The sequence below is a fragment of the Danio rerio genome, chromosome 20 (assembly GCF_049306965.1).
Source record: "Danio rerio strain Tuebingen ecotype United States chromosome 20, GRCz12tu, whole genome shotgun sequence".
Taxonomy (NCBI): Eukaryota; Metazoa; Chordata; class Actinopteri; order Cypriniformes; family Danionidae; genus Danio; species Danio rerio.
This window is the reverse complement of record NC_133195.1, coordinates 57,530,616-57,542,196: the sequence shown is the minus strand read 5'-3', so window position 1 is coordinate 57,542,196 and position 11,581 is coordinate 57,530,616. Positions and strand designations below refer to the sequence as shown.

The 11,581-nt window shown below is 38.8% G+C and overlaps 3 protein-coding genes across 6 annotated transcripts; all 3 read right to left on the bottom strand.

Annotated features, from left to right (window-relative positions):
• Positions 1-287: 287 nt before the first annotated feature.
• On the bottom strand, positions 288-1,622 carry si:dkey-241l7.2. The gene is made up of 6 exons (NM_001245035.1): positions 1,408-1,622; positions 1,258-1,325; positions 1,009-1,100; positions 794-916; positions 587-692; positions 288-438 (listed from the first exon to the last, which is right to left on the bottom strand). Exons 2-6 carry the CDS (start codon positions 1,319-1,321, stop codon positions 362-364), a joined length of 462 nt encoding a protein of 153 aa, NP_001231964.1. The 5' UTR covers positions 1,322-1,325; positions 1,408-1,622; the 3' UTR covers positions 288-361.
• A 5,400-nt stretch (positions 1,623-7,022) lies between these two features.
• Positions 7,023-8,190, bottom strand: si:dkey-241l7.3. 3 transcript variants are annotated; one of them, XM_005160907.4, is made up of 6 exons: positions 8,141-8,190; positions 7,991-8,058; positions 7,744-7,835; positions 7,529-7,651; positions 7,322-7,427; positions 7,023-7,171 (listed from the first exon to the last, which is right to left on the bottom strand). In XM_005160907.4, the coding sequence occupies exons 2-6, from the start codon at positions 8,052-8,054 to the stop codon at positions 7,095-7,097; spliced, it is 462 nt and encodes a 153-aa protein (XP_005160964.1). In that variant the 5' UTR covers positions 8,055-8,058; positions 8,141-8,190; the 3' UTR covers positions 7,023-7,094. The 3 variants fall into 3 exon arrangements, with proteins under 3 accessions (XP_005160964.1, XP_073789942.1, XP_068071822.1); XM_073933841.1 differs by having other exon boundaries at positions 8,161-8,190; XM_068215721.1 differs by having other exon boundaries at positions 7,991-8,190.
• Positions 8,191-10,240: 2,050 nt separating this feature from the next.
• On the bottom strand, positions 10,241-11,409 carry si:dkey-241l7.4. Of its 2 annotated transcripts, none has more exons than NM_001365085.1 (6): positions 11,360-11,409; positions 11,210-11,277; positions 10,963-11,054; positions 10,748-10,870; positions 10,541-10,646; positions 10,241-10,390 (listed from the first exon to the last, which is right to left on the bottom strand). In NM_001365085.1, the coding sequence occupies exons 2-6, from the start codon at positions 11,271-11,273 to the stop codon at positions 10,314-10,316; spliced, it is 462 nt and encodes a 153-aa protein (NP_001352014.1). In that variant the 5' UTR covers positions 11,274-11,277; positions 11,360-11,409; the 3' UTR covers positions 10,241-10,313. The 2 variants fall into 2 exon arrangements, with proteins under 2 accessions (NP_001352014.1, NP_001096098.2); NM_001102628.2 differs by having other exon boundaries at positions 11,380-11,409.
• Positions 11,410-11,581: the final 172 nt, after the last annotated feature.

Genomic DNA, 11,581 nt, shown 5'->3' with positions numbered 1-11,581 from the left:
CTTCTCATAAACATCAGCGTGTTTATCTCTGTACAACATGAAGCAAATGTAGGAAAAATAAGGCCAGAAATACACGGGTCTCCATCTGTCCTCCCTTAGACATCTTGCATGTAACACATCATTTACTGCTCTTATCTATCATTGTGTAGTTCTGCATCACTTTATTACTAACTGACAAGTTAACTGGTTTCAGGATCCTGAACAACTGTTTAACACACGCATTTATTTTAATCTGGCTAGTTAACATGTTGGTATACTATAAAATGGAATTAACACACATTAACAGCAGTAACCATTTACTCCACTTTTATTGGTTTGATGTGAAAAACAGAGAGAAGACTCAGGTGAAGTTACAGTCACACTAACACGGTACACGCCGTTTAGCACACAGATAGCCCATTCGGGTCGAACAGCCCTGATTGTTCCAGCAACGGTCCGCTGTAGAGTAGAAGAAATCATGTTTAGATCAGTGGTGATCACGCTGTCATGTACACACTTATAAACACCAACTTTAATCCTTTGACAAAGAGGCGTTTAAATGTTCCTGTATGAGTTTCTGCCACCAAGAGGAGCACAAACCACTCACATGTCCAGTTGATCTCCAAGCAGTGTTCAGACCCGCTACTAGGCTCTCCTGAGCACCAGTTGGTGTAACCATACACAGATCCATCAGACCACAACCACTGTCCATCCTGAGTGGAGGAAATCAGATTAATGAGCAGACGGTTAACAGAACAGCATGTGAAGAGCATTAAATGGAGGATCTGGACATACAAACTAGTCTGAGACCTACTTGTTCACCATCATGGCCACCAATCCAGCAGCGTGTGGAGCCCGGCACCAGACTCAGCAGAAAGTCATTCTCCACTTGATCATGCACAGAAGCCAGATTCCCTCCAAGACTCTGACAGTTTCTCTGAAGGACACATTTTTATTGTAAATGCTCAATCCAGAGTTTAGACGTTTCACTCAGATCATAAGTCACTTACAACTGCAGAAACACATTACCTCTGCTGTGACCCAGTTCACAGACCTGGAGAAAAACCTGAAGCAGCGAGAGCCAGACCCGCTCCAGCCTCTTTCACAGCGAAGTCGCTCCTCTATACAGTACAGAAACACAAGATTACTCTGATATCCCCAGCACAGTTATTAACTTTACATGTTCAATAATATCTGTGTGTGATTATGGCTGATGAACACAATCTCTAAACACAAGAGAACAAGCTTTTAGAAGAGGAAAGAGGGCTGACTGGTTACCATCTGCACCCTCCATGGAGAACACGATAGAAAGCAGCAGAAGACTCCTCAGCAGGAACATCATGAACCTGAACATTAACAGAGGAGAGAAGATACTTAGGAAAATGCTCAGTATAAAGCTGCTCAGCAGCTCTTGGTGTGTAAAATCACCTTGGTCTGCAGATGATCACCTTCAGTGAAGCTTCAGATGAAGAGTGTGTGAAGATGCTGAATCAGCCCTGCTGTCAAATACACTCACTGATCAACTCATACAGGTGATACAGATTGAGCTGAAGATCAACACAGCTGAAGGAAATTACTGACAGCAACTGGAACACTGCACACGCTGCTGGATTGGTGGCCATGATGGTGAACAAGTAGACTAAGATCAATGCTGCGTCCCAGTCCACATATTATCCATCCCAGATAGTATTTGAAAATATGTCCCAAACCACAGTATGTTGAAAAGAGTATGCCAGAGGTTCCCGGATGGTTTGCTGTTTCTGGTGAAAAATGTAAGTGTAGAAGCGTCCATAATCTAACCGCTGATATTCACCACAATACATTGCGCATTGGACATGAATTCAATTGCAACTACAAATGCGTGTGAGAAGTGTAAATAAACTACAAACAAGATGAACGCGTGAGACCAACCGTCAAGTGGAGAGGCTTCGGTAAAGATGTTTGAATGATGGTTAGTCAATATCTAGCCCCCTGGAAAATACTAAGAAAATCAAATATTGATTCAATATATGATTAAAAAAACTCAACTATTTAGTCTCCACTACACTTCCTAATCTGGAATTGCCTCTCTGAATATCACACTAACTGTACAAAAAAAAAAAAATACTAATACTACTAATACTTCCCTTCTTAGACTTTACAGACCTGAAACTTGCTTATAGCACTTATTCATTGTTGCTCTTGGTTGTGTAAATTGCTTCCTTGTCCTCATTTGTAAGTCGCTTTGGATAAAAGCGTCTGCTAAATGACTAAATGTAAATGTAAATGTAAATATGTACATCAGGGGCCTGTTCTTCTTAGCTCGCTTAAATGATCTAAGATTATTTGGCAGATCCTGGATCTTTTAATCCTGATATCTGATTTCTCACTAATTTGGTTCTTCAAACAAGTTCGCGAATCAGATTAAAATGTCTGGATAAACTGATCTGAGATCATCGCTGCTTGTGTTGTGAAGGACAGATCTATTGATCCTCGAAATCATGATCAGCAATGCAGTGATTGGCTGACGGCACAGCAGCGTAATGACATCATCTGATTAATATTCAATTATCCATGTGAGCAAAATTACATCAAATTAGCAGTAAACAGTTTGTTAAATATGACACGCAATAACTTTACATCTTGTTGTGGTCTGGGGTCTGTTCTTCGTACGTGGATTACTCAGTTAGCTGGATTTGGATATTGACGATTTGACATGATCCAGGATCGTTTCGTTCTTCAAAGCTGATCCGAGAGTTGTTGTCATAGCAACAGTTCTGCTTGCTCAAACCTGATCAGGAGAGGGTTTAATTCATATAAACAGGATTAGATCGGCTCAGTTCAAGCAAAGAAAATAGATAAAGTATTAATCGAATTCTGATATTTTCTTACAGTAGTAGTTATATACACTTGGGAAAATAGTACATATTTTTAACTATATATATATATATATATATATATATATATATATATATATATATATATATATATATATATATATATATATATAAAAGTTATAGTTATTAATAAAATAAATAAAGTTATATAAATTTATAAAACGTATGCAATCTGCACCCTCGAAATGAAAGTACAAAGACTGCCACCTCGTGGTGCAAAGAGAAAACTTATTGATATGAACTTTTTAGATTGCTTTAGTACAATTTGTGTATGATAATAGAAATGCACAACATAAAAAAATAAATAATACATTAATGCAGTCGTAAACATGTTTTGACAGTTAATATGACGGTGATTTGATGCTTCACGAAAGTTGCAGACGCCTTTACCAATATCAAAATGCTTTTGTAAACATCCAGTTATTCTTTACACCGATTAAAAAACGGCTACTATAATAAAGAAAATCTTTTCTAAATGTGGAACTAAATACATTGATATGCACTGAAATACATGATGAATACTCTTGACAAATGAAAGTGTAAAGCCTGCACAACAAATGTGGAAAGTTATTGCATGTCATATTTATCAAACCATACTGCTAATTTGATGTAATTTTGCTCACATGGATAATTGAATATTAATCAGATGTCATTACGCTGCTGTGCCGTCAGCCAATCGTTGCATTGCTGATCATGATTTCGAGGATCGATAGATCTGTCCTTCACAACACACACAGCGATCTCAGTTCAGTTTATCCAGACATTCTAATCTGATTCACGAACTTGTTTGAAGAACCAAATTAGCGAGAGATCAGTTATCAAGATTAAAAGATCCAGGATCTGCCAAATAATCTTAGATCATTTAAGTGAGGTACGAAGAACGGACCCCTGCATGCTTGGCTCTTTCATGTGTCAAGAGCAATTTGTTTAGTTTTACAGTTGGAGCGGATTTTCCTTATTATAGTAGCCATAGTAGTATTATTGTAGCCATTTTTTCAATCGGTGTAAAGAATAACTGGATGTTTACAAAAGCATTTTGATATTGGTAAAGGCGTCTGCAACTTTTGTAAGGCATCAAATCACCGTCATATTAACTGTCAAAGCATGTTTATCACTGCATATATCTATTATTGCTTTTTAAAGTCACATATTCTGCATTTCTATTATACACAATTTGTACTAAAGCGATCTAAAAAGTTCATATCAATAAGTTTTCTCTTTGCACCACCAGGTGACAGTCTTTGTACTTTTATTTCGGGGGTGCAGATTGCATACATTTTATTAATTTATATATATATATATAAATATATATATATATATATATATATATATATATATATATATATATATAGTTAAAAAATATTTACTATTTTCCCGAGTGTATATAACTAATGTAAGAAAATATCAGCATTCGGTACATACTTTCAGTATTATCTTTGCCAGAACTGAGCCGATCTAATCCTGTTTATATGAATTGAGCCTGCTTCCGACCAGGTTTGAGTTACCAGAACTGTTGCTATGACAACAACTCTCGGATCAGCTTTGAAGAACGAAACAATCCTGGATCATGTCAAATCATCAATAACCAAATCCAGCTAACTGAGTAATCAACGCTCGAAGAACAGACCCCAGCTCTCAGAACTACACGGAGTAAACCAAAAGGCTGTGTATTTCTGCACCGGCTGCCTTTTGATGGTCATGAGATATAAGTGTGTGTTCCAGCGTGCAGACTGGACGCCTGTGCCAGAGTGAGTCTTATTACGTCTTACAGTGTGATGCATTAATGCATGAGTAAAGCTTGGTTCAAACCAATCAGCGCGCTCTATTGTGCACCTTCATTAATATTCATTACTGTCACAGTGTTTAGACGACAGAGACGCCACGTTGTGTTGGCAAAACAAGCGTGAAGTGTTGCTTTTATAGTTTGCTGCAGTGAAGTTTTGTTTTCATTTTCTCTCTGTGAGAGCGCAGCTGGAGTCATGTGTGGATTAACAGTGTACGCGACGCTCGACAACAATAACTTACGTGTCTAAGGAGGAACATTGTTTACCTGAGAGCTGGGGTCCGTTCTTCGTACCTCACTTAAATGATCTAAGATGATTTAGCAGATCCCGGATCTTTTAATCTTGATAACTGACCTCTCTCTAATTTGGTTCTTCAAACAAGTTTGCGAATCAGATTAAAATTTCTGGATGAACTGATCTGAGATCGCTGCGTGTGTTGTGAAGGACAGATCTATCGATCCTCGAAATCATGATCAGCAATGCAGCGATTGGCTGACGGCACAGCAGCGTAATGACATCATCTGATTAATATTCAATTATCCATGTGAGCAAAATTACATCAAACTAGCAGTAAACGGTTTGTTAAATATGACACGCAATTATATATTGTATTCATCATGTATTTCAATGCATATCAGTGTATTTAGTACTACATTTAGAAAAGATTTTCTTTGTTATAGTAGCCGTTGTTTAATCGGTGTAAAGAATAACTGGATGTTTACAAAAGCATTTTCATATTGGTAAAGGCTTCTGCAACTTTTGTAAAGCATCAAAACACTGGCATATTAATTATCAAAACATGTTTATGACTGCATAAATGAGTTATTGCTTTAAAAAAAAAGTCACATATTGTGCATTTCTATTATACACAATTTGTACTAAAGCGATCTAAAAAGTTTCTTTGTACTTTCATTTCGAGGGTGCAGATTGCATAAGTTTTATTAATATGTATAACTTTATTTATTTTATTAATGACTATAATTTTATATATATCGTTAAAAATATGTACTGTTTTCCCAAGTGTTATAACTACTACTGTAAGAAAAAATCAGAATTCGCTACATACTTTCTGTATTATCTTTGCTTGAACTGAGTCGATCCAATCCTGTTTATATGAATTGAACCTGCTCCCGACCAGGTTTGACCTAGCAGAACTGTTGCTATGACAACAACTCTCGGATCAGCTTTGAAGAACGAAACGATCCTGGGGTCCGTTCTTCGTACGTGGATTACTCAGTTAGCTGGATTTGGATATTGACGATTTGACACGATCCAGGATCGTTCCTGAATGAAAGAGCAAAACTGCAGTTAAAGTCCACCAATTAATAATTAAGCAAATAATTCGACTACAGATGTCCATGTAAACACAGTCACTTTCTCCCGTGTGTGTGATTTGACTCTGAAACTAGCGTGTGCCCAAATAGACATTCCCACAACAAGCCTCTTTTCTTCCTCCAACACTCCCCCTAAACAAAGCTGGACACGCCCACTTTTCTGACTTTTTCCAAAGTGGAGGTGTGAAAACACCCTGCTGAAACGAGGGGGTTTCATGGCCCTTCAAAATCCTTCAGTGACACACTTTTTCCAATATTACTGTAAAAATAAACTTTGCATTAGATTTCCTTTGTGCACTTACATTGATGCCTCTAAAGGGCATCACACACTGCATACATCGTAACATGGACCACACATGACAGTTTAATGTATCATCCCGTTGAAGCATCTGCTTTTTCCCTTTTTAAATAGCCGCATGATTCATGGCATTTATGATAGCTGTGCATCAGATTAGGACTGAACACATTCTAACATGTTATTCACAGTCAGAGATTAAGCCAGAATACAGGAGTTAAAGCTAGTTCAGTTAACTAATTAAAAAAAAAAAAAAAAAAAAAAAATTATATGCATGACAGGTCTCCATCATAATCCTTTAGCCCATGTTTATCCACAGCAACTTTTTCATAAGAAGTCAGATTTATCTGGAGGATTAATAATAGCTTAAGATGAACCCTTTTCTTCACTTCCATAGTCGATTTAATACAAAGTTTGATTGTATCAAAGTGTGTCACTGAGTGACAAATTAAAATCACAGGAGTATCAGAAAAGCTCAATCACAACCCTTCCAAATATGGTCAATAATGGACACTGATTTTAGGAATACAAGCTTAGATAAAGGGAACATGTAAACCAGTTTTGCAGTATTAAACAGATCCAAGTCACATACCTACTGTGTAGATAGAGAATAATTACATTGAGAATCTTTGCACTACAGGGCACCTTTAGTTTATTTTAAGATGTTTTTAAGTTCAGCAGCAAATCTTACCCAGAACACTTTTCACCCACAACCCATGAAATCTTAAAATAACAGACAGATTCACCACAGCAGTCACCATTTACTTCACTTTTATTGGTTTGATGTGAGAAACAGAGTGAAGACTCAGGTGAAGTTGCAGTCACACTAACACGGTACACGCCGTTTAGCACACAGATAGCCCATTCGGGTTGAACAGCGCTGATCATTCCAGCAACGGTCCGCTGCAGGTTAGAAGAAATCATGTTTAGATCAGTGGTGATCACGCTGTCATGTACACACACTTATAAACACCAACTTTGATCCTTTGACAAAGAGGCATTTAAATGTTCCTGTAGGAGTTTCTGCCACCAAGAGGAGCACAAACCACTCACATGTCCAGTTGATCTCCAAGCAGTGTTCAGACCCGCCACTAGGCTCTCCTGAGCACCAGTTGGTGTAACCATACACAGATCCATCAGACCACAACCACTGTCCATCCTGAGTGGAGGAAATCAGATTAATGAGCAGACGGTTAACAGAACAGCATGTGAAGAGCATTAAATGGAGGATCTGGACAGACAAACTAGTCTGAGACCTACTTGTTCACCATCATGGCCTCCAATCCAGCAGCGTGTGGAGCCCGGCACCAGAGTCAGCAGAAAGTCATTCTCCACTTGATCATGCACAGAAGCCAGATTCCCTCCAAGACTCTGACAGTTTCTCTGAAGGACACATTTTTATTGTAAATGCTCAATCCAGAGTTTAGACGTTTCACTCAGATCATAAGTCACTTACAACTGCAGAAACACATTACCTCTGCTGTGACCCAGTTCACAGACCTGGAGAAAAACCTGAAGCAGCGAGAGCCAGACCCGCTCCAGCCTCTTTCACAGCGAAGTCGCTCCTCTATACAGTACAGAAACACAAGATTACTCTGATATCCCCAGCACAGTTATTAACTTTACATGTTCAATAATATCTGTGTGATTATGGCTGATGAACACAATCTCTAAACACAAGAGAACAAGCTTTTAGAAGAGGAAAGAGGGCTGACTGGTTACCATCTGCACCCTCCATGGAGAACACGATAGAAAGCAGCAGAAGACTCCTCAGCAGGAACATCATGAACCTGAACATTAACAGAAGAGAGAAGATACTTAGGAAAATGCTCAGTATAAAGCTGCTCAGCAGCTCTTGGTGTGTAAAATCACCTTGGTCTGCAGATGATCACCTTCAGTGAAGCTTCAGATGAAGAGTGTGTGAAGATGCTGAATCAGCCCTGCTGTCAAATACACTCACTGATCAACTCATACAGGTGATACAGATTGAGCTGAAGATCAACACAGCTGAAGGAAATTACTGACAGCAACTGGAACACTGCACACGCTGCTGGATTGGTGGCCATGATGGTGAACAAGTAGACTAAGACCAATGCTGCGTCCCAGTCCACATACTATCCATCCCAAATAGTATTTAATAATATGTCCCAAACCACAGTATGTTGAAAAGAGTATGCCAGAGGTTCCCGGATGGTTTGCTGTTTCTGGTGAAAAATGTAGGTGTAGAAGCGTCCATACTCTAACCGCTGATATTCACCACAATGCATTGCGCATTGGACATGAATTCAATTGCAACTACAAATGCGTGTGAGAAGTGTAAATAAACTACAAACAAGATGAACGCGCGAGACCAACCGTCAAGTGGAGAGGCTTCGGTAAAGATGTTTGAATGATGGTTAGTCAATATCTAGCCCACTGGAAAATACTAATCAAATATGCACATCAGGGGCCTGTTTCAGTAAGGAGGTTCAACCAACTCGGAGTTTAAACTTTTTTTTTTTTTTTTAAGATTTATTTATGGCCTTTATTATTAAATAGGACAGTATTAAGCCAGGAAATGAAGTGGGAGAGAGGGGGTAGGGAAATGTCGTCGAGCCGGGATTTGAACTCGCGACGTCCTGACGTGCTATTGCACCATATGTCAGCTCGCTAACCACTAGGCTACTGCGCCATCTCGGTGATTAAAATTGGACTGTGAGTTGATTTACCGAGAGATTAAAAACGAGTTTTCAGTTTCAGAACAGCTGATCTGATTAGGGTCAATTAACTTTGAGTAGACCAACTCAAGAGTTAAGCGCGCACACAGTGACTATATACAGGCATTATCAATGGAGCGCAGACATTAAGAGTGACCATGGCAACATCTTAAAAAATAGATCAGCATTTCTTTCTCCAGCTGAATTTGATCTGCTCCTGCATAATTATAGCAAATATGACAATATATTTTGAAAAGCAACACCACTGCATCAGTGAAACAGAGACAGCATGGGAAAACAGCTGCTTAAGTTAATGCGTGACTTTACATTTATAGTATTTAGATATTCAAGTATAATAAAATAAGTAATGTAATGTGACATTTATAAAATCTTTACACATGTTGCCATTTTTATACACGCAGGTTTTAATAGATTTAAAAGTGCACAGCGTCTGCCTTTTTATTGATCAAGTGATAGGAGGTTGATATAATATTTAAAACGCAAGCAGAACTAAATAGTTTTTAGAAAGAAAAAGGATTAATTAATTTAGGTTCCCTGTTGAAGGTCAGTAAATTTAAGATTTATAAAAAAAAAAAAAAAAAAGCCATTCTTGAACATGACTGTGTTCTTTGTGTGATTAAAATGTAGGCAATAGCCGTGTTTCCATCCAGATATATTAATTAAATTTGTACAAAACTGGATTAAAATCGCATAAACGAGGTGAATAAAGCAACGTTTCCATCCAATGAGTCAAAGGCAACAAAATCAATTCCTGATTAAACAGGCACCACATAAACAGTAAACAGAATTTACTGTGGTAAAATAAGCCAAGTCAATCTTTTCTTAATTTAATAAAATATACTTGCGCCTCAGAAGACAATGCTGACACACAATGAACACGTGGGGGCATAATAGGTTAAATAAATGAAGTTTGATTATATCAGAGTGGGTCACTGAGTGAGAAATGAGTCACTGGAGTATCAGAAAAGCTCAATCACAATCCTTCCAAATATGGTCAATAATGGACACTGATTTTAGGAATATAAGCTTAGATAAAGGGAACATGTAAACCAGTTTTGGATAATTAAACTTGTCTAAGTCACATACCGACTGTGTAGATAGAGAACAATTTAATTGAGAATCTTTTCACTACAGGGCACCTTTAGTTTAAAGATGTTTTTGTTAAGTGAGGCAGCAAAGCTTACCCCGAACACTTTTCACCCACAACCCCTCAAATCTTTATAAAAAAAAAAAAACTGACAGATTCACCACAGCAGTCACCATTTACTTCACTTTTATTGGTTTGATGTGAGAAACAGAGTGAAGACTCGGGTGAAGTTACAGTCACACTAACACGGTACACGCCGTTTAGCACACAGATAGCCCATTCGGGTTGAACAGCGCTGATCATTCCAGCAACGGTTCGCTGTAGAGTAGAAGAAATCATGTTTAGATCAGTGGTGATCACGCTGTCATGTACACACACTTATAAACAGCAACTTTAATCCTTTGACAAAGAGGCATTTAAATGTTCCTGTAGGAGTTTCTGCCACCAAGAGGAGCACAAACCACTCACATGTCCAGTTGATCTCCAAGCAGTGTTCAGACCCACCACTAGGCTCTCCTGAGCACCAGTTGGTGTAACCATAAACAGATCCATCAGACCACAACCACTGTCCATCCTGAGTGGAGGAAATCAGATTAATGAGCAGACGGTTAACAGAACAGCATGTGAAGAGCATTAAATGGAGGATCTGGACAGACAAACTAGTCTGAGACCTACTTGTTCACCATCATGGCCTCCAATCCAGCAGCGTGTGGAGCCCGGCACCAGACTCAGCAGAAAGTCATTCTCCACTTGATCATGCACAGAAGCCAGATTCCCTCCAAGACTCTGACAGTTTCTCTGAAGGACACATTTTTATTGTAAATGCTCAATCCAGAGTTTAGACGTTTCACTCAGATCATAAGTCACTTACAACTGCAGAAACACATTACCTCTGCTGTGACCCAGTTCACAGACCTGGAGAAAAACCTGAAGCAGCGAGAGCCAGACCCGCTCCAGCCTCTTTCACAGCGAAGTCGCTCCTCTATACAGTACAGAAACACAAGATTACTCTGATATCCCCAGCACAGTTATTAACTTTACATGTTCAATAATATCTGTGTGATTATGGCTGATGAACACAATCTCTAAACACAAGAGAACAAGCTTTTAGAAGAGGAAAGAGGGCTGACTGGTTACCATCTGCACCCTCCATGGAGAACACGATAGAAAGCAGCAGAAGACTCCTCAGCAGGAACATCATGAACCTGAACATTAACAGAGGAGAGAAGATACTTAGGAAAATGCTCAGTATAAAGCTGCTCAGCAGCTCTTGGTGTGTAAAATCACCTTGGTCTGCAGATGATCACCTTCAGTGAAGCTTCAGATGAAGAGTGTGTGAAATGGCTGAATCAGCCCTGCTGTCAAATACACTCACTGATCAACTCATACAGGTGATACAGATTGAGCTGAAGATCAACACAGCTGAAGGAAATTACTGACAGCAACTGGAACACTGCACACGCTGCTGGATTGGTGGCCATGATGGTGAACAAGTAGACTAAGATCAAT